The sequence below is a fragment of the Gopherus flavomarginatus genome, chromosome 10, assembly GCF_025201925.1.
Source record: "Gopherus flavomarginatus isolate rGopFla2 chromosome 10, rGopFla2.mat.asm, whole genome shotgun sequence".
Taxonomy (NCBI): Eukaryota; Metazoa; Chordata; order Testudines; family Testudinidae; genus Gopherus; species Gopherus flavomarginatus.
Genome location: NC_066626.1, coordinates 4457352 through 4479705, shown reverse-complemented (window position 1 = coordinate 4479705; position 22354 = coordinate 4457352). Strand labels below are relative to the sequence as shown.

At 46.4% G+C, this 22354-nt stretch overlaps 1 protein-coding gene across 3 annotated transcripts in view; it reads right to left on the bottom strand.

Moving 5' to 3' along the window:
- Positions 1 to 262: 262 nt before the first annotated feature.
- The window catches only part of LOC127058919 (aryl hydrocarbon receptor-like), a 117277-nt gene continuing 95185 nt past the window's right edge, over positions 263 to 22354 (bottom strand). For 2 of the 3 annotated variants that reach the window (XM_050969391.1, XM_050969393.1), the window contains 7 exons: positions 20773 to 20896; positions 20209 to 20342; positions 19358 to 19560; positions 16501 to 16610; positions 9248 to 9389; positions 6555 to 8631; positions 263 to 4614 (listed from right to left, as the gene is read on the bottom strand). In XM_050969391.1, the coding sequence (XP_050825348.1) occupies positions 4531 to 4614; positions 6555 to 8631; positions 9248 to 9389; positions 16501 to 16610; positions 19358 to 19560; positions 20209 to 20342; positions 20773 to 20896 (2874 nt within the window). In that variant the 3' untranslated portion in view covers positions 263 to 4530. The remainder of the gene's footprint in view (positions 4615 to 6554; positions 8632 to 9247; positions 9390 to 16500; positions 16611 to 19357; positions 19561 to 20208; positions 20343 to 20772; positions 20897 to 22354) is intronic. The other variant, XM_050969392.1, reaches the window with a different exon arrangement.

Genomic DNA, 22354 nt, shown 5'->3' with positions numbered 1-22354 from the left:
CAGTTTTGCAGTGTCTCTTTTCAAAGTATAATGGCACTTGAACACGTAATAGATGTGTTTCTATTTCAGTAAATGGTTTCTTGCTAACTGGACTCACTGGATAGTAACAAAACAAGCAGCTCCTTGGAACCGCAGCTCAGTCTCTCTGGCATTTCTCAGTAATGCACCTCTCTTGTGAATGCTTTGAACCAGCAATCAATTAAAAGCAAACTGCATTTTAATGTATAACAAAGTAGGTTAACTTTAAGTACATTTTTTTCTCCAAATTCACAACATACAAGGAAATCATGAAGCGTAAAATAATCAAAGTGTACCCCCAACATTATACATGAATATACATAATATATAGAGATCAAGTCATAAGTAACAGAGCTAGGTGCTTGGATGCACTGAAGTCTCTTCTCTGAATCCTGATCAACAGTACAGTCTCCTTCTGACTGCACATGTGTGCTGCAATAGGATGATGAACAGAGCTTTTGTCTTCATTGCAACTCCTACAGAATTTAGGTTTCTATTCTTCTCTTAGGTTTGCGCCACACAGTTTTTGTAGCAGTATAATTATGTCAGCTAGGGGGCTGATTTTTATACGAATGAATTACACCAGCCCAAGCCCTGCTATTGATGGAGATATACGTGTGCTCAGTAGGGGCACTGGATTACTTTAACTAGACTGGCATAGTTGGTGGTACAACTATTATGTATAGACAAAGCCATGAGGTGTACAAGGAGGGAAGGGTTTTAAAAAGTGCTTAGTATGAAACTATGTTAATGCAAACTAGCACGGCTGGCTCCAGCGTTTTTGCCACCCCAAGCGGAGCAAAAAAAAAACAAAAAAGCCGCGATTGGCACTTCGGTGGCAGCTCTACTTCTTCATTCTTTGGCGGTAATTCAGCGGCAGGTCCTTCCCTCTGAAAGGGAACTGAGGGACTTGTCGCCGAAGAGCCAGATGTGCCGCCCCTTTCCATTGGCCACCCCAAGCACCTGCTTGCTGCGCTGGTGCCTGGAGCCGGCCCTGAAAACTAGGTATCTTTTAGTTGGCACCAGCAGGGTCTACGTGGGGCAGTTAGAGGGCAAGACTTTACAGCACTCTACAAAGCACACCCCTGTAGTCCAGACTGCCCTCACTCCTCTCCTGTTGGCTTCAACAGGAGCAGAGTTGGGCCAACGCTGAGTGCTTTGGCAAAGTCAACGTCATTCCTATTAGTAGTAAAGGGAGGAAGGCACACACCGCGGGGAGGGAGTCAGACCCTGGACACAGCTTTGACCTGCCAAGGGGAGGGTGAATTTAGGAACTATAAGTAAACTCAAAGTTGCTTTTTCAGCTGAAAACTTGCACTTGGTGCTGTCTACTATTCTGATGCAGATTATAGGCACCTTCTTTATTATAACGGAGAACAGCATCGTTTTTTTAAAACTCTGCTTAGTTTTTATGGTTCACAATAGCTTTCATTTTATTTGAAAACCCCTTTGGCCCTGTAGGCCTTTGAAATCAAACTAAATTACTGATGCCTATTTCTTTTTAGTTTTGGCTTTATTAAGGGCTCAAAGTTGTCATTGTGTTGAGTGGGAATTAAGGACACTTGATACCTGAAAGATCAGGCTTTAAATTATTCATCCAAATAACAGACATTCTATACTATTAACCAAGCCTTCTTGATAACTGTTTATAATGAGGGTAGAAACACTTAAAATTATTATACTAAAGAAAGCAGGAGTATTGTGTGGGGCTGATGTAGACTTTGCATTACTAGCACTTTTTTCCCTATGAAACATTTTCAACTTTTTGATGTAAAAATCAGCTCCCCAAATATTTCCATTTAGAAATGCCACAGTGGTGTCTCCTGGGAACTGTAGTTTGGGTACCTTGTGTTCCCATTCTCTACAGGCCTGGCTCCCTGGTTGGACTACATTACCCAGGCAATAAAGTCTGGCTGGGGGGCACGGCCCACAGAGGAGAATGGGGACATGAGTCACCCAAACTGCAACTCCCATAAGGTACTGCTGAATAAAATATTTCAATTTTTGGCCAAAATCAGAACAATTTTCATTTGTTTAGCACCTGGCTAGTTAATGAAAAATCAAAAATGTCCATGGAAAGCAGACACTTTCAATGTAAAACTGCATTTTGTCAAAACCCCAATTTTCCATCAAAAACAGTTTGACAGAAAATTTGGGACCAGCCCCAAAGTACACAAAACTTCCAAATATTTTTTTCCACTTAACTGACAGTAGTTGGGTCATTGTGGCTCCATTTCAATACAGAGGACTTGACTGAGCAAAGCACTTAAGTGCCTTTCTAAAGAGAGATGGAGCTAAGTACATGCTGAAGTTAATTAGGTGCTTCAGTCGTACTGAGGTCAGTCAAACACATGCTTAACTTTAGCATGTGGGTAATTTGTTTGGTGAACTGGGGCCAGAAAAAGGACAACAGATGGGGCACAGATAACTTTGCTTGGGGGCAGAACCCTAGTGGAGGCACTAATGTATTAAGTTTTGTGAAAGTCCAGAAATTTGATATAATGGATAATCAATGACATGACAAAAATATAGATAAACTGTTGAACTAGGATACATCTGGCTTTAAGATCCCATATTTCATAACTAGAAAAGGGTAAGGGGGGAACTAACAAAAAGCTCCCTTGGCGGGTCATTGAAAAAAAGTTTGGATTGGGTAAACTCTTCCTGAGCTGAGTGATCAAAAAGACACGCACTCAATCCCTGATTGTGGATTGCTCTGTATGAGCCTTCTGGGTCACCTGGTTGAGTTCCATTGGAATTCCAGAGGAATAAGTTACAAATGCACACACAGTATTCAATATGGTATTTTCTCTGCATGCCCAAATAGGGGCTAAGGCGATACGCTCAAGTATCCTGTAGGCAGATAGGGAGAGACAAATAAAATGCAGATTAATATACAAACAAGATTGTTGCCAGGCAATGGCACATTCCCACATTGATAATTATCCCTTGCCACATCAAAGCATTACACATTATATATTTATATCAAATGACTAGACAGGGCGTTGAAGCAGCCACATGGAGCAATGGCTCTAAGACAACTATATTCCAATCAGGTTCAGAGATTTGGCATCACCCAGCCACTGTATAGAACATCACACACCAGTAAATACCACACTGGGCCAAATCCTTCTCCCATTTACTTTTCAGTGGGCTTGCGTGGGGGAAACAAGGAGAATCTGGCCCAGTGTCCTTATATATGAGCTGAGCCAAATTCTGGGCTGAACTACATCTTGTGCAACTCAACCAAAGTCATTGCCATTGCATACAATGCAATATAACATAACATGCAGCGTACCCTATCTATTGACTCTCATAGCTTTTGATAAACAAGTCAGCATAGAACATAGAGAAGTTACCATAAGCCTTGGCTACATTTATGTAGGGAAAACAACTGTGTGGCCAATACATGTAAAGCAGCGGTTCTCAAATTGTGGGTCGTGACCCCATTTTAATGGGGTCACCAGGGCTGGCTTAGACTTGCTGGGGCCCAGAGCTGAAGCCTGAGCCCCACTGCCTGGGGTCGAAGAAGCTTGAGGGCTTCGGCCCTGGGCAGCAGGGCTCAGGTTACAGGTCCCCTGCCTGGGGCTGAAGTCCTTGGGCTTTGGCTTTGACCCCCCCCCACACCACTACCTGGAGCATTGGGGCTCGGGCTTTGGCCCCCACACCCAGGGCAGTGGGTGGCCTCAGGCTTTGGTCCCCATTCCTGGGGATCTATAGTAATTTTTGTTGTCAGAAGAGGGTCATGATGCTATGAAGTTTGAGAACCTCTGAAAAGTAAAATAAGTCAGTACAAGGCTTATCATCTTTGTTAGCACTGATAACCTTGGGTTGATTTCAGTCATTTGGTCATGTACAATCATTCGAGGGGTAGATGCTGTTTGGATTTAGAAGTGCCCCCATTCCATATCCAGATCGTATCACACACAGCTTCCCAATGGACAAGAGCACATGCACAAATAATGCTTGCAAAGACGGCAACCATATCTTCGCCCCTTGAATTTGAACTCTTGGCCTTAGTGTTCAGGCAGGAGATCAGACAGCAGCCTTATGGAATTTCTATTGCAGCATCTCAGGCATTTTTCTTACATCTGTGTCCTTTGTCTTGGTAATTACTTGACCTGGAAAACTCATTGGAAACTCCAAGTACTTATTCCCAGTTTTTTAAAGCTTATTGTGGCTCAGTTACTTTAGTGCCTAATCCGGTTATTGGTGCTTAATTCTCCTTGACTCTGCTCAGAAGATCAAGCAGAAGACAACTGGTTGAGAGGGGTATAATTTCTTCAATAGAAAATGCATGAGCGTTTAAGTTCATCTCTGTGGAATCCATAGTAGAGTGTCTCAGGAATGCATGTGTGTTCACTAAGAAAAAGCCACCAGCAGCAACAATTATAATAATACCGAAATAGTCACACATCAGTAGGGGAAAAAAAAGTCTTGCCGATCCAAGGCCATGAAATCAGTCCACAGCTGGGAGCAGGGTCTTTTCCTTCTCTATTGCTACATTCCCTCTCAGTACTTGGGGAAACACACACCGTCTTTAGCAATTGTAGAAGTAAATTCCATGGAGGCATTCTCTTCATCTTGGTGACACTGCTGAGCAGAAAAAGAAGAGATGAGTTAGAATCGCAATCAGGCAAGGAAAAAAGGAGGAAAGTGTCAGCATGTCAGCAAAGCAATGAAAGGGGAGGATTAATATATTCCAAGGCCAGAAGGATCATTATGATCATCTAGTCTGACCTCCTGTATAGCACAGGCCAGAGACCTTCCCCAAAATAATTCCTAGAGCAGAACTTTTAGAAAAACATCCAATCTCAATTTAAAAATGGTCAGCAATGGAGGATCCAACCACGACCTACAGTAAATTGTTCCAGTGGTCAATTACTCTGTTAACAATTTACACCTTATTTCCAGTCTGAATTTGTTTTAGCTTTAACTTCCAGACATTGGACTGTGTTACACCTTTCTCTCCTAGACTGAAGAGCGCATCGTCAAATATTTGTTCCTCATGTAGGTACTTACAGACTGTGATCAAGTCTCCCCTTAACCTTTTCTTTGTTCTGCTAAATAGATTGAGCTCCTTGAGTCTATCACTATAAGGTATGGTTTCTAATCCTCTAAAATCAATCATTCTTGTGCCTCTTCTCTAAACCCTCTCTAATTTACCAACATCTTTCTTGAATTGTGAGTGCCAGAACTGGACACAGTATTCAGCAGCAATTGCACCAGTTCCAAATATAGAGGTAAAATAACCTCTCTACTCCTACTCAAAATTTCCCCTTTTGTTCACCCCAGGATCACATTAGCTCCATTGGCTACAGCATCACACTGAGAGCTCATGTTCAGCTGTTTATCTACCACAGCTCTAAATCTTTTTCAGAGTCACTGGTTCCCAGGATAGGATCCCCCATCCTGCAAGCATGGCCTACATTCTTTGTCTGTAGAAGATAACCCTGAAGCTGGATGTGGAGACTGCTCACAGCTGGCTGCAGAGCTGAGAAACTATATTTATCATCTTCGATTGGAAATACATATTAGAATACTAATCCTCTGGACTTGAAGTTGCGTCTGCCACAATCCAGGTGAATGCTCTAACAACTAGGCTATTCTCTAGTGGGTCTCTCTTAATTGCTCCTGTTGGAGCTGTCCTATTTTGTATAGATCATAAAATATTCCTGGGCCTGCAGAAAGATAGACTCAGCCTTGTGGTGAAGGCACTCAGTGGGACTGTAGGTGACCCAAGTTCAAGTCCCTGATCTAAGACTTGAACCTGGAATTCACACATCACAGGTGAGTCCTTCACTTTGATCAGAAATTTAATCCTGGGCCTGAGAAACCTTCCCATCAAAACTGATGAGTCATTTCCATGACAAATTTCAGTTTTGATGAATCAGCATTTTCTGATGAGGAATGGGGTGGTATTATTGAAAAAATCCCAACCAACTTTATTTCAGGTGTTTAGTTTGAGACACCGGAAATGGCTGTGATTTTTAGGAAGTACTGAGCACCCATCTTGTGAAAGATGCCCCTTAAGGGGTCTCAGGTTAGGTGCCCACAAAAATTAGGCATCTAACATCACTAGCCACTTCTCAAAATTTGGCTTGTAGGTCAGAAATAGTTTGTACTGTTGGTTCAAGGATCATTATTATAACAGACTTTTTAAATAGTGCTTTGAACACTGACTGTATAAGGGGTTGTGAAGAAGAATATGCTGAAATGGCATTGTTAAGATAAAAAGTGGTCTTGTTTAACATTTTAAAGCCATTTTTATAGAACAATGGCCTTCAAGAAATACTGACATCCCAGATATCTTCCTTCCTCAATGGGCTGGAAGCTTTTGGCTCTCAGTTGCAAGTTTCAAAATGAATCTGCACATATTCAAAATCCATCTGCATTGTGTCTGTATAACTACAATAACTACAAAACCAAACCTTATATAATGTTCATATGTCTTAGCTTGTCACTTAACATGCACAGCTTGGTTGTTCTTGTGTCCGTCCAGTTTTCATACCTTAACATATGCCCCCCTCCCTCACCTTGAACTGAATATTGTAAGTGAAGAGCTGCTGCTGACTCTTCATCTGCCTATCTGTTAATGACACGGGAGGAAAATTTGGTTCCAACTGATAGAAAGGTCCTCTCAAACCAGCTTCTGTGGGAGGAGTCACCAAGGAACCCAGAATGGGTTCCTTAGGCCTTTGGTAGTTACACAGTTTTGGATTGCTCTCAGCATGACAGGGCATGGTATTTTGTTGCTGGGGAAAGGATGTCATGTGAGTGGCTTTAGGAAACACAACATCATTTTCAAAGGATAAGCCACTGTTTTCATATTCCCATGAAGCTAATGTAACATCACTAGATAACGTGCTACATGATGAGGACTTCAATGAGCTTTCACGAATATTGTCCATTTGCTGGTTTCCCACCCGGGAGCGAATGTGACACCAGCTACTTGGCTCCAAGGAGCTGGCCAGTGGAAGTCCATTGTGTTGCACTTGAGTTGGCCTGCAATGAGCTTGAGGATATATCCTTGCTTGCATCAGCTGCTGTTGCTGTGTTGACAACTGTTTGTTCTGAAGCATCTGCTGCTGCTCTTTATTGTACAAATGTGGCATTAAGTGAGGTCCATGTGAAGAGGTATGCTGGGGAAAGGAATGGCTTCTAGACAGGTGGCCAGCTTCTAATGTACTAGTTTTTTGCTCAACAGAATCAGATATTTCATTCTGTAGAGCTTGCACTGGAGACACCTGCATTATGCTGAACTCTTGCATGCCCTGATCATTGTTAAAAGCAGGCTGTGAGGAGGAAATCCATGGATTTGTTACTTGTGATCCAAAAAGATTCTGTTGGTTATTTGCCAATAGAGTTGGTGACTCTGTCTCCATTGATTTGATTCCCAGCTGATTTGGAGTGGCAGATTTCCAAACATCTAACAAGCGACCTCCTGGAGAATTATTCTGATTGAAACTGATGACTGGATTCATTGAAACCAATGGGTCTGGCTGCTGACTCTCTTGTGAATTCATTTTTAATGGAGCTGGATGATTTGAGTCAATCAGAGTTGAGCCCTGATGTATCTGATTATTAGGAATAACATTCCCCCAGGAAACTGGAGCAGGAGCCTTTGGCTGAAATACCTGTGCAGGATTTGTTAGATTAATCCCTGTAGTTCGCTGGTTATTGAAACCCAAGGAACTTAGTATATTCCCACTTAGCAAATTTGCTTGATCAAAACATGCTTGCTTTTCTGGTTTAGAAGTGATATCCTGGGACATATTGGTGACTAAAGGACCCTGAAGATCATGGTCTAGTGAATTTTGATGTGAAGTATACATTGGATTTTGGAATCCAGATGGTGCAGAGGCTGCTGAATTAGCCTCCCAGAAATGGTGACAATTCACCAGAGGCTTGCTTTGCTGATTGCATTTCCTATTATTGACCAGCTGGTTTTGAAGTCTGTTTAGCTGAGTGCTTTGTGGAATTTGTTCCAGAGGAATTTGTTGAATAAGGGCCTGAGATGAAGCCATCACATCATACTGTGGAAACCCCAGATTCTTTCCATTATCGTTTTTAAACAATATCTCCTCCACACAGGAAGTCACCTCGTCATTTGGCCTCTCCAGGAAACCCTGGGCCACTGGCTCCTTGGTGTCCATGTTGCACAAGATCTCCTCCCATTGCTTTAATTCCAGGTCATCCATTTCCAGGCTCTGCAGAGTCTTAGAGATGTCACCATCCACATTGCTCTTTTCAAAGAGTGTTTCAAAGATGACTAGGAGTGAGTCACTCTCTTTGACAGCTCTCTTATTTCCATCATCCAGCCATGGCTCTTCCGGTACATCGACAATATCTGCCAGGGAGAACTGTGGCACGTTATCAGCATGGGAGATGTATATGGATTCGTCTTGGTTCATCATGGCCCCTAGGAGCGAGTTGGGATCTACTGAGTCCTGCTTCAGGGGGGTCTCTCTCTTTGCCTTTGAAACCTTCTTGGTGTGCAAGTAGTCCAGGAACCCTGGCAGACTGTTTTCATACAGGACTGCTTCACCCGTGGCAAATTGAAAAGGCAGTTGCAGGCTCCGCTTGCACAAATGCTCCTCTCCTTCTTCATTCCTGCAGGTATATGAATGGGACATTAAGAAGAGGGTGACAGGACAATGAAATACATAGGGCTGGGCAAAAAACAGCTGCTAGAAAGTGAGATGAGAGCAAACAAGTTGGCATCGGTTTGAGTGTTTTATCTACTTTAAACCCTACAATGCGGGGGGGGGGGGGGGGGTGCTTTGTTTTCTGGCTTGCTCTGAAATGGGAAATACTCCTAACTCAGATAAATGGAGCCAGAGGTTGTGCCGAGTGTCAGTGTGGCTTAGGTAGCTCTGTTGAAAGGCTATTTTTCATAGGTTTTATAAATGTTAAGACCAGAAGGGACCATTATGATCATCTAGTCTGACCTGCAGAACACTGGGCAGTGTATCAGCCTATGATCTAGAGACCCGCCCCAGATCTGAACACCCCTAAACTTTGGGGAAGCTTGGATGCCATCTTTGAGGCTTGGGACCAGGTACAATTTCAACACAGTTGCATTTCAGCATGGCAGGTGATTTTGTCCATGCCCTGAGGAAATGAAGGCTGCAAGGTGAAATCCTGACTTGAGCGAACTCAGTAACAGTTTTGTCATTGACTTCAATGGGGCCGGGATTTCACCCTTGCCATCTGGAGGGACACTTACGACAGGGCCCGCAGCCTGGAAATGATGCAGTCCGGTTGGCCTCCTTTATACACCAGTCTCGCATTTGCTTGGACCCAGATCCAGCCTGCTTTCTTCGTCAGCAGCCTGAAAACGGTCATTCCGCTCTCTCCGGTTTTCATAACTAGGGCAAACAGAAGAAGGTAGCAGCCTAAGCTCAGCAAAATGCACCAAGAAATAGCTCTCAGCCTGCTCTTGTCTATTACACCCAGAAAAACGTTACCAACTGAGATCTGCAGAACCATTTCACGGACCAACTCACAAACCATGTAGGCAAACCTTTTACAGTGACACTGCATAGCTACGCCCTGGCCTTACTTGGCAAAGTGTATAATGTTAAAGGAAATCCTTACTGGCCCTGAGTTCATTGCCTGGGATCAGCACTGGGCTATAAAACCTCAGTAGGACATAAAACCTCATGTTTCAGGGTTTAAACCAAACTATAACTACTAGGGAAGAGAACGAGACCTTTCTGGGGCAGATTACCACACACAGCTGCCTATTAGAAGCTCAGAAGCATCTGGTGCCGGCCAAGACACTGGGCTACACGTACTTCGGGGGTGATCCAGTCTGGCTATTCCTATGTTCCAATGAATTTTCTCAGTGGCTTTGGGACGTTTGAGTCTTGGTGGTGTGACATGTTTGTCCATTAGCTTTTCACATCTGGAGGGCTGCAGTCAAATCAAACCTGGATCACAAATGAGTGATTTCAGAAGGTTCGGTCAGATTCCTAGTGGATATCTGTCCACATCACAGAAACACAGCACAGCTTAACAAAATGAGCAATTTCTGGATAGGACAAGGTTAGGACTAAACTAAAATGGGCTGCTGCAAGTCAGAATTCAGAGCTTGTCTACATGTGGAAATTTCCCAGCATAACTCTACCAGTATAATTATACCACTCTAGTTATGCTAGTACAGCTACCTGGCTTAGCTCATACTCAGAGGCATTCTTTGGGAAGTTAAACTTGTACAGGAGGATGTTACTTATTGCAAGGGGAGGTTCTTCGAGATGTGCGGTCCCTATCTGGATTCCACACGTGGGCATGCATTTGTGTTATGTGCCTGGGTCTGGAATTTTTTCTAAGTAGTGTCTGTTGACCTGCACGTGTGCAGTACCTTCCCTTGTGCTTCCAAATGAGGGCATAAGGGGTGGTGCAGGTCGACACCTCTCCAGTTCCTCCTCTTACCACAATGCAAGTGAGTCTGCAGCAGAGGGGAAGGAAGGTGGGTAGTGGTATACAGATAGGGACTACACATCTTGAAGAACCTCAAGTTACAGTAAGTAACCTTTTCTCCATCGTCTTCTTTTTCAAGGGCGGGTCCCTACGTGTATTCTACAGGTGGGTGTCGTGCAAGCAGCAATCAGTGGGTGCGAGGAAGCTGCTAGCAGAGCTGTTTGTAACAGCCATTCCTACTGCTGCATCCCTAGTACCACTTGAATCAGGGCATCGTGAGCCATAAACCTGTGGACCAAGCACTGAATTGTGGCTTTGCAAATGTCCTGCAATGGGACATCTGATAAGAATGCCATGGAGGCTGCTTGTGTTTGCCTGGAGTGAGCTGTAACACCTCTAGGAGGGGAAGGTTTGCTATCGTACAGTATTCAATACTCATCCTGAGACCCACTTGGAAATTCTCTGTGAGGCTACAGCTTGGCCCCTTGACCTTTTCACTATGGCGACAAAGAGCCTCAGATTTTCTGATGGGTTTGGTTCTCTGCAGGTAGAACATTGGGTTGCATCTGACGTCGAGGGAGTGCAGTTTCCTGTCCCCAGGAGAAGCATGAGGTTTTGGAAAAAATACAGGTAAGTGAATTGATTGGTTGATATGGAATTTGGAAACAATTCTGTGGAGGAATTTGGGGTGTAGCTGGAGGGAGACTCTCTCTTTACAGAATACTGTGCAGCAGTGATTTCCCCTACATCCACCCTTGAATTTCCCCAACCCCCCTCCATCCAGTTTTGTGAACTAGTTACATGCCAGGTTAGTGACTATTCGGAAATGTGAATTGGAATTGAAACATTACTACACACTTGAAAAGCATATACAGTGTATGATAAAATACACGTATCTGAAAAAGTATAATAGATTTGAAAAGTATGAACATAGACTAGCTTTCTTATACAACTGTGTTTTTTATGACAATGTCAGTGTATTCATTTGGTGATGTTGGCCAACCTAATAATTTCAAATGATGATTTGTAAACCAAGTCTAAATGAGCTTTCTCACTGACAGCTAGTGATGAGCTGAAGCTGGGGCTGGGGGGAAAGGCTTCAGGACCAGACTGTATTTACATGCACACCTAATCTACCTAGGTATCCAGCAAACAGCTGTGTTGCCCAAGTGATAGATTTTGGCTGGGATTGGGTTACAAATTACTTGAATGCCGGTGGGAGGAGGAATGAAATGTTGTTGTTCTTATTGTATGAGTAAAGGGCAGTAGAACTATACTTAGCCTGTGCTGATTGAGGGCCTCAAGAGAGAGGGTGGGAACCTGTCCCTCTCCACTGTTTAAAGACAGAGCTGATTAGGCTCCATACATAGTCTTTTGTTCTGTTAAGTGACCACTGCAGCTGAACTCACTGATAATCAGGTCTAAGTGCTCAGTCCTGCTGTGGGGACAGTGTTTCTGTGGAAGAGACAGCCCAGACTGCACTAGCAGCGAGGTTCCCCCACTGAGAGCTCAGCTGAAATCACTGAGAGCTGGTGGGACCTCAAGAGACCAACTCGCAGAGGTCACGGTGGCAGGTGGCAGCAGAAGGTGACTGCGCAGGGTATTGTCAACAGAGTGGTGGAGTGAATGGTGCCACAACAAACAGCAGTGGCCAGAGCGAACAGTGAGCAGCTGGAGGAACAAGAAGGTGCCTTCTTGCCCCCCACCTGAGAGGTGTACTCACGTGAAAGCACCTCTGAACTCTGAGTCTCCACTGACCAAGAACAACACCGGTGAGTGGAGTGCGGTGGAGGGAAAAGTGAAGGGCACATTAAATAAACATCTGTTTGTTGGACTATATTTTAGTGACTTTGCTCCAGAATGCTAGATTTGTGACTGGGAATGGAAATTTGTTATGTATTTTGGTGTAACTTGCATTATCCTCATGTTAACTTTGCATTATCCTAACAAAACATTTACTTTATTCATCTCTTTTATATGTTGCAGGTCAAAGTGAAAATGAAAAGACAAAAAACAATACAACAATTTTTCCACTTAAAGGCCTCAAAAACTAACCAAGGTGAAGAGCACTGCTCAAGTTGGTCCACAGTCCTGGATCATCTAGACTTAAGGAACTAAACTCAGCAAAAGCAGGAGGGATAGCTCAGTGGTTTGAGCGCTGGCCTCCTAAACCCAGGGTTGTGAGTTCAATCCTTAAGGTGGGCCATTTGGGGATGGGTCCTGCTTTGAGCAGGGGGTTGGACTAGATGATCTCCTGAGGTCCCTTCCAACCCTAATAATCTATGATTCTATGTATCTCCGGGGAGCTCCTTCCTGCTTAGATAGAAAAGCTTTCTTTTTCTGAATGCTGCCCCAGAGGGGCGTTTTCTTCTTTCACTCATGACTGCTGTTCTGTGCCAGCTATTGTGGCTCTCAACACTTGATTGAAGGGGACAAATAAGCAGGCTGGTAGCAGGGCCTGAGTGAGGGAAGATATCAGCGTCTTAGGGGTCTAACTGGCTCCTGCTACTTCAGCTGACTGCCTGTTCTCCTCAAGTGGGTTCACAGAAGCAGCAGGAAACAGGAAGCTCCCTGAGAAGCTGGTGTGAATCAATCCAGGCTCCTGGGGGTGCTAGAGAGGTACATAAGAGGTGCCGCCTCCTCTCTCTCCCTGCAGCTCCTGCTGCTTTCTGTTATTCCCTCTCACCTTTTCTCCTGCCTGCCTGTTATGTCTCTTGTGCCCTTCTTCCTCCAGCACAGCACTCCACCAGCTCTGTGCATCTAGAGCAGGGAGAATACATATGCACCGGCACCAGATGAAATTTTCTACACTCTGGGTCCTTGTGGTGTCCACCCCGGCCCCCCACAGTCTGGCACCTGAGGCGGCCACCTCAGTTTGCCTCATGGTAAGGCCAGCCCTGACAACAACCTTCAGAAGATCTATTACGATAAGAAGCGTGTGGAAGCCATCCAGGAAACTGAAAACACGACTATGATAGGCACCTGTGCTCTTCAGCCCTGATTTTTTTCAGGAATTCATACTATACACAGATGCCTCGAATGTCGATCTCGTGCCATCTTCTCACAAGACTTTGAAGGAGAAAAACACCTGGTCCTACTCCCTAGGGAAAAGTCGTACTCAATTATTGACAAGGAAGTGTTAACTTACCAGTGGGCAGTAGACACGCTCAGGTATTACTTGTTGTGTAGCCCCTTTTTCCTGATCACTGATTACGTGCCCCTACGCTGGATACAGACAACAGGGGACATGAACCCTCCTATGACGAGATGGTAGCCTGCACTACAACACTATAGCTTCCAAGTACAACACTAGGTGGGAAAGGACCCCAGTTTCTTTTCACAGGAGATCGGGGATGGAGACAACCCAACCCCAAATGGCCTTCTCATCTTGAGGGGTGAGGTATGTGAAGGGACACACCATCACTCTGATATGAAGGAAACTAATGAGTTCTTATGGGCCGGTTCCATGGTAACAAGATGCACCTTCAAGACTTGTTCAGCCTAAAGGAGGAGGAGCTTAAAAAGGGGAATTTACCATAGGAAGGGACAGTGATCAGGAATAAGGCTGCTCCACCCAGAGACTGCTGGTCCTAGCCAAGGAGGAAACAGCCACAAGACACACCACTCCCAAAGCCTCCCTGACTGACAGCAAAGAAATGTGCCCCAGGAAGAGTGGTAGAAGCCAAACTCCATGAAGGAGCAATAGAAGCAATAGACTCTAGGAGATTAACCCATTGGAGCTGAATATCCAGGGTCTGTCTGAGAGACTGGCCCTCTTTCCAGGCAGATCCTCCTCTTTTTCAAGGGGAAGGGAAGAGGAGGAGCCAACCCTCTGCCCATGTGTGGTTGCCTCAGAGAACTCCCCCAAGTGCCTCCAACTGGGGGAGAAAAGAAGGTAAACAACATACAGTGGGACCGGGGTAGGGCTACCTCACAGGAGAGTACTAAACAATGCCTCTCAGCTCACTGCAGGGTGGGGGCACACAATGCTGGAGTAGGCCAAACTGTTCTAGCTGGTCCCAGGATGGCCTCGTTTATTGGAAGGGATGGTCCCTGTGGCTGCAAGATTTGCAAGAGATGGTGTTGGGGGCCCTAGGCCTCCTCCAGTGGAATTTGCAAGTCATCGACCACCCTTTGGAATAGATCTTGAAGAGAGGGTGGCAACTGGATGACCGCGTTGTCCAGTCATGAGGAGGTTCCAGTCAGAACTGGCGGCACCGGCACTGCTTCTTCCTCCTCATACACCGATGGAACTGGCTGACGAGAAGTGGAAGAATGGTAGGACCCTTGCGAAAGTTCTGGGCATCTGCTATAAGGATCCCAGGGGCCCCAGTACAGCCAGAAGGAGGGATTTATCAGTTGTGGTGATACCCAAGGGTAATGACCAGGTGTCCCTGGGCAGAGGGAGTGTTGTAGTCAAGAGGCTCGGGGTTCTGTGGCTGTCTGTCTGGGCTCCTGCACCTTTCTGGAGATATCGGTGGAGCTACTGCCTCTGACTCCTCCAAGTCTGAAGAGGTTCCATCAGAAATGGTGGTGCTGTTGCTATTGAGACGCTCCTGTCCAATGAATCGGGATGGGGTCTCTCCTGTGACAGCAGCAACAGTTTGGCCTCCCGGCTAAGAACTTCCCTGAGAACTGCAGGGCCCGATAGAAGTGGAGACTGTGGGTGGGGGAGAAAGACATCCTCTGGTGTCAGAAAATTCTCCTTATGCCAGAGTCTGCAGAGTTCCCACTAAGGCACCAGAGGGACCTGCTTTATCCATCAGAGCTGGCCACTCTCTGAATTGCCGAGGTAGTACCAATGGTACGTCCAGACCTGCCCTCATGGATGGGATTGGTCTGTCTTTCTGACCTGGTACTGCACTCACTGTTGGGACTGATGGATCCTTTTTCTTCTTTGCCTTATCCTCCAGCACAGAGGGCTTTGGCGCCAGTTCCATGGGATCTGTACATGACGTCTCACCTGACCAGGCATGGCTTGGGGAGCAAACATGTTCCTTGAGCGCAGTCCACTCCTGGGATCTGCCCTTATGCACATAAGTGTGTTTCTTACTCACATGGGGAGCCCTGTGTCCTGAGTCCTTGGGCTTTGGTGCCAGCAGCTCCGCTCCGTGGCTCATGCTTGGAGGGGCATTGCTGGTCAGCTGAGGCCAAAGTACAGGGAGGTCCCTCTGGCCCGGATCAAAGCAGGGCCTCAAAGCCTCTTCCATTAGGTGCTTCTTCAGCCTGAGTCCTTCCTTGGGCCTCTCTGGTTCTGGGCAGGAAGGACACTTCTCAAACCTATGCACCTCACCCAGACAGTAGAGTCACCGTTGACCATCGCTGACAGAAAAAGAGCAGAGGCAGGAGATGCAGTTCTTTAAGCCCAGGAACCTGGGCATAGTCCCCAAGACAAAGACAGTCCCCGACTGGGGGGAGGGGTTTACTAAATTGTTCTAAACTATATGACGTACAACTAAGATTTCTAAACTACAGGATAATTATTTGCAGCCAATATGTACCATAACTCTTCTTGAGAGTTCAAGAGCGAAGGAAGACAGGATTCTGACTCAGGCCATGTGGCCGTAAGAGGGAACTGGAGAGGTATCCACTCACACTGCCCCCTATACCTTTGATTGGGGAGCACAAGGGAAGATACAGTTCATGTGCAGGTCATTGGACACTGCCTGGAAAAACTTCCGGACTCATTTGCATGGCGTGCACCCACATGTGGAATACGCAAAGGGACCAGCATACAAAGAATTATAATTATGCTGGTAAAATAATAATTAAAATAATATATGGAGATATAGCTATCTCATGGAACTGAAAGGTCATTGAGTCCAGACCCCTGCCTTGGCTAGCAGGACCAAGTACTATTTTGCCCCAGATCCCTAAGTGGCCCCCTCAAGGATTGAATTTACAACCCTGGGTTTAGCAAGCCAATGCTCAAACCACTGAGCTATCCCTCCCCTCTAGTAATCTCCCTTGAGTAGACCATCCCTGCATAAAATAGGACAATACAATCATGTTCACTGAGTTGGGATCTTTGATCTTATAGCTTGGCCCCAAACTCACTTTTCACATGCTTCTCTGCACAGTGCATCATGTCTGCTGCATGGATAAACTGGTACCCAGAGCCTCTCATGCAGAGCTCAGTTTCTGTGTATCCCAGCACAACTTTACCTCTGTAAAATAAAACAAACAAAACAGGAAATGCAGTTCACGGAACTTTTAGGACCAAGGATGAATGCAGAACACAGCTATGTGGGTCCATTAGCTAGGGCTTATCAGATAACTGCACAGGTTGGGTTAACAGGGAAAGCTCTGGTGGGCTTAGCCCACCCATAGTTATCTCTCCAGCTGAGTGAAGAGGCATTTTCCATTCTGTGAAAAATTCTGAGATTTTGAAAATGTTTCAGTCCTCACCAGGATAAAACAAACCAAAGAAAAATCAACTCAAATTTTTTTGTAGAATGACTACTCCAGCTGGTGTGCACAGGTATTGCAGAATGACCACCCCCTTGTATTCTTCCCTTTCCCTCCCTGGGTATTCTACTGTTAATTGAATTAGCGCATTAGCACTGATCCCCTCACTTGGTAAGGCAACTCCCATCTTTTCATGTACTGTGTATATATATCTACTACTGTATTTTCCATTCCATGTATCTGATGAAGTGGGTTTTAGCCCATGAAAACTTATGCCCAAATAAATTTGTTAGTCTCTAAGGTGCCACAAGGACTCCTCGTTGTTTTTGCCCCAGCTGGGAAACTAGGCAACCCGCCTACCCAAGGAGCCAGCCTGCTGAGCTGTCCAAGTCCTCAGGGGAGCTGCTCCGAATAGGAAACCAGCCTCCTAAGTCCTCGGGAAGCCTGGGAGTTGGGGCCTGTCCAGCCAGCTACCCAAGACTGGGGATCCTGGAAGCCTGGGCTGTCAAGGAACTGCCTGCATATAAGCTTGGGTTTCTAGCCTCTCAGCTCCCATTCAGCCCAGCGGACTGATTGCCGAAGAGCAGGACATCTGAGCTGGAATGAACTAGGTTTTGGATCGAACCCTGGCTGCGTTCCACTGTAATTTTGTCAAGTTCCTGTAGAATGTTTTGATTTCAGCAAATTAACATTTTCCAGCAGAAAAATGTTCCAGCCAAAAAATTCCATCCAACTCTGCTCACTTCACGGAAGAACAGTTAGGAAGAGTCATCTTCAGTACGTTCTCCCTGCACCTTTGCCTTTAGACCAATGGTGCGCAAACTTTCCCAGTTGTGCCCCCTTGCCAGTAATGGAATCTGCCTGTGCTCCCTCCCCCCTCATTACTTCACAGTCAAGGCTCCCTCAGCAAAGGGAGCTTGGGCTGAAGGCGGAGACTGGGGCGGAACTGGGGTAGGGGAGGAGCTGGTCTGGGATGGAGAAGGAATGACAGCTGAGCCAGGATTGGGAGTTGTGCAGGAGCTGAAGTGGAGCTCGGGTTAAGGGTGGAAAGGAACTGTGGGCGGATCTGGCTTGGAGGCGGAGCTGGGCCTGGAGCCATGATGCTCCCTCCGCATCCCCTATGGGGGCTGACCCAGGGCTGGAGACAGAGCAGGACTGGGAGTTGGGGTAGGGGGAGGAGCGGGGCTGGGAGTGGAGTTGGTCTGGGAGCAGAGCAGGGACAGAAGCATGGCGCTCCTTTCCTGCTACCTGTAGAGGCTGGCCCACCACATACCCACCCCTGAATGTTCCTCCCTAGGAGGCACTCCCCAGAGTTTGGGGACCACTGCTTTAAAGGTGTTTCTGGATGTTCTCCAAGCTGAGAATTTGTAGCAAGATGCCATCTACATGGAAGGACAAGGTAGAAGAGCAATAATAATTGTAAAGTAAAAGTAATGCCCTGAAATAACCATGAGTGGGTTTTCAAAGGAGCCTGAGTTAGCTGCCCATTTCAGTGGAAGCTGGGCACTGTAACAGGGTGGCCAGCCCCTTTAACAGTCAGAGGCCTGGAGCTGGCCAGGACCATACCATTAGCCCTGCCTTCCACAGCTGGGATGGGGCGTGGAGTTTCATTAGTAGAACCAGCAGGGTTTGGGGGAGCTGATTGTTCGATAAGGAGCAGCAGGAAGCAGGGGATCCCATGTCTGCATGCTTGCTTAGCTTGCTCACTCAGGGAAGGAAAGAGCAAGAGTGAGGCTGGAGGGAGAGATTTCAGCAGACGCCTGCCAAGGCAGGGAATGGCTGCTGAGTGTGAATAGGCTCCAGCAGGAAACCCAGAGGAGGCAGGTGGGAACTGAGAGACTACAGTGGGAAATGGCAAAGACTACAGAGGCTGCTGAGCATGAGCAGGCTCTGGGAGGGGACCCTGAGTCTTTAAAGGAAAGACTTGAGGCGGGAAAGTCTGGAGGGAAAGATTAGGAGTGGGAACATGGGGAAGATCTGAGAACTCTGCTTTGAGAGTCTAGGGAGAACTGCAGAACTGAAGAAGAATTTTGCTGATAGTTTAAGTTATAGGCCCAGAACTGAAGAAAAGGGAAACCGAGGCAGGGACGCTGCAGAGTGACCGCAGGCCATGAGAAAGCTCTTAGGAGGCAGCTGGCCCATGGACAGGCACCTAACTTCTTTATGTTGCTGTGATAATCCCAGCCTATGCCAATAGCTGGAAATATGTTTTGAGACACAGTGGATTTTAACCCGATGATGTCCCTCTGAATGTAATTATGTTTACTGCAGGTTATTTGTAATGCAATGGACAAACTTTGCATAGGAGACTTTCTTTTCTCTATTCACTTAATCCGGCATTTGGCCAGGGTTACAATCTAATGTTTTCTCTGTTTCCACAACAGCAGTACTAGCATCTCTTGTTTTGCATTTCACATCCGCTATAGCATGATGTTTGCCTATATCCTCAGCAAACTTAACGAGAGCTGTGAGCATGTGGCATCTTGGCCCTGACTCTGTGCCATACCTTGAATCACAGGCCACGGGGGTAAAATCCAGCTTGTGTTTTGTTTGGAAGATGAAGGTCTTCATTCGAAGCTCCAGGATAGAAAACGGTTGGAGCGGAGTTGCGATGGCAAACAGAGCCAGCTGGGGAGGCCTGAGGGTCCCATCTTCTGTTCTCTTTTGCTGCCCATGGAGAAATTTCAAACGGCCATGGAAATTCAAGGCCTTTGGGGAAGCAGGAAGAAGTGGAGATGACAAAGATATACATTAGTGATATGGGTCATTCATATCAAAATCTCTCCATTCAACTCCCCACCACTGTAGTATCCAGGTACCACACAGACATTACTGAATATATCCCCCATGATCTGGGAAAAATTATCCCTGTTTCACAGAAAACACACTGCCATTATCCCTATTGGGCACATGAGAAACAGAGGCACAGTGAGATTTGCCCCAGGGCACACAGAGAGTTGAACATGGTTCTTCTGAGTTCTAGGGCAGGGCCTTGGCCACCAGGCCATCCTTCCTCTCTACTGTCTCATCTCAAAATCCCAACTGTCCAGAGGAAGCTTAAGCCTGGCAAAGCTCTGTGGACTCCCCACAGTGTGGCATGAATGGGGAAATATCCCAATACTCCCCATCAACTCCCATCATCTCTGGTCAGGTTTGCACCATCCCACAGCAGAAACTAGTACCTACTCGAGAAGCCAGGCTCAGAGTCTGTTCCCAGGGGTGTGACTTTCATGAGGCAAGTGCAGCAGGGGAGAAAGACCTAGATCCTCAAAGGCATTTAAGCACCTAGCTCCCATTGAGAGGTAGGTGCCTAACTCTCTGGGGATTCGAGCCCAAATGCCTTGCTGGCTGGATTACCAGGAATCCCGAGGAGCTGTCCAACAAGCAACGGAAGCGACAGATGAAGCTTCTTTCTAAGGAGGAGGAATTCTCAGGTGGCAGGTGCTGGGGGTTATCCATGGTGGTGCTGCTGCTGTCTACATGAGGCATGGCTGGGAAACCAAACCAAAACAAAAGAGAATGTATTCGTCTTGTTTGAAACCACTTCAGAACATTCCTGTTATGCTGAGTCCTTAATGTCCACCAGGCACTGGCTCCTCCATTCCTTGATCTTTCTGACTGGTCTGGCTCTCCACTGCTCATCAAAACACATTCGATGCTCCCACTAAGAATAAGTTTTCTTCAGAATAGCATCCTGCTCAAAACAGCCACAAATTGCATTGCCAGCTCCCCTCCCACTCCCGCCTTTGGACAGGGTTCCCAGTGGGATTGCAGGTGCCATTGTGCCTTACAACCCTTTGTTTGCTTTAGCACTTCAGGCTTGTCAGTCTCCATGGGGCTCTTCCTGTAGAGCTCATTGAGGCAGCAGTAGTCATGGTTCTCACTGCACAGTCTTGTATTCCCTCAGCCCTGGTCACTTACCGTCTGTGCCTTGATCCGGTTCCTTGTATGGAGGCAGGTTTAGGGACCAATGCAGCTGGCACTGGAACATGGCTCGATCGTCCACGTGGATCAGCTCAAACACACTCTGGTAGATGATGTCTGACTGAAAAGAAATCAAAGGGAATATGCCATTGAACGCCCACTCAGCTGAGAGACACATGGAGCAAGAACTGAAAGGCACAACTAATTCATCGCAGCAGCACTGCTCTGCAGCCCCTATCCCCTGTCTGTGGCTCAACACCTACGCATGGTCTGGCTCTCTCAGCACTGCCAGACTGACGAAGTGTAGCAGGCCGACCCTTTGACAACTGCCATGGAGACAAGTGCACAGCAAAGCGGTTAAATCAGCCGCATGTTCGAGTCTTTCAGACTAGCTGGAGAATGGAGGCTCTGAAAGTGGGGCTATCATCTTACGACTTGTATTACTGTGGCATTCAAAGCCAGAGGCCATCTGGCTGGGAAGCATGCCCACCAGAAAGGCGAAAACAGCTTCCTGGACCTCATACAAGGGACACGTGGACTGAATCAATCCATCAGCCTATGCAAAATATAAAACGACTTTCAAACCAGTGTGCTTGAGGATTTCCTCTCATGCTTCCTGGAAATCAAACAGATTCTTTCATTTAATGTACCTCTCTCCTTCTCCCACTGCTTAGGCCATGGTGGAGGGCATTCATGAAGTTCAGTTTGGGTGACTTTTAAGGTTACTTTTTAATTCAGCATCAAAGAATTAACAGTTTCAGCTGAAAGCCAACTGTTAGCAACAGAAAAATAGAAATAAACATTACAAACACTACTTGATTTCCCTGCTGGCACAGTGTTCAATGTTTGGTCCATAGTCTCTTCCTAGGCCACCCGCTGTGCACGACCAGTGCACAGCAATCTTTAAAACTACCTATAAGCCTAGGCCACCAAATGCCTTTTCAGGTTGCGCCTCTCCCGGGGTCAGGAGTGTTAAGATCCAGGATTCTGTTCCAAACTCTTTGCTACGTCAAGCGTTCCATATGCACAGGCTAACGGAGCAGCATGCCCCAACTGGTTTGGATTTGTTCCCTCCATCAAAAGGCAAGACAGATAAGTTTAAAAATTTTAAAATGACCCGTATGCTGCTTGTACAGTGAGGGGCTGTGCTGAATGTTCACAGCCAAATGAGAACGTACAAGAGGGAACAGTTTGAAATTGCAGGGGGGGGGGTTCAAAACTCTCATAAGGCCCGTCCTGGACCATCCGTTCACCAACACTGCTCCCATTTGACAGATGTAGGGCCAGGAGCCTTCCTCAAATTCTGGCTACACAATTGATCTTCTTGTGTGTCTTCTTGGGCTGAGGATAGAGGGGACAAAAATGATCTCCTATGCCTTCCCCTTTTAGGGGATAACTGGCTGGCCTGTACCTCCTAACCCCTCGGTCTTCAGGGGCTGGCAAAGAGATGCTTGTCCCTTCCCACCCACCAATTCATGGGAAGGCTCTTTGGGCAAAGAGGGCACTAGCTGGAGTACAGGGAATGCCCCGCTCTTTCTATTAACAACCCTGCACTGAGCCTCACCGTGGTCTGAGGTCA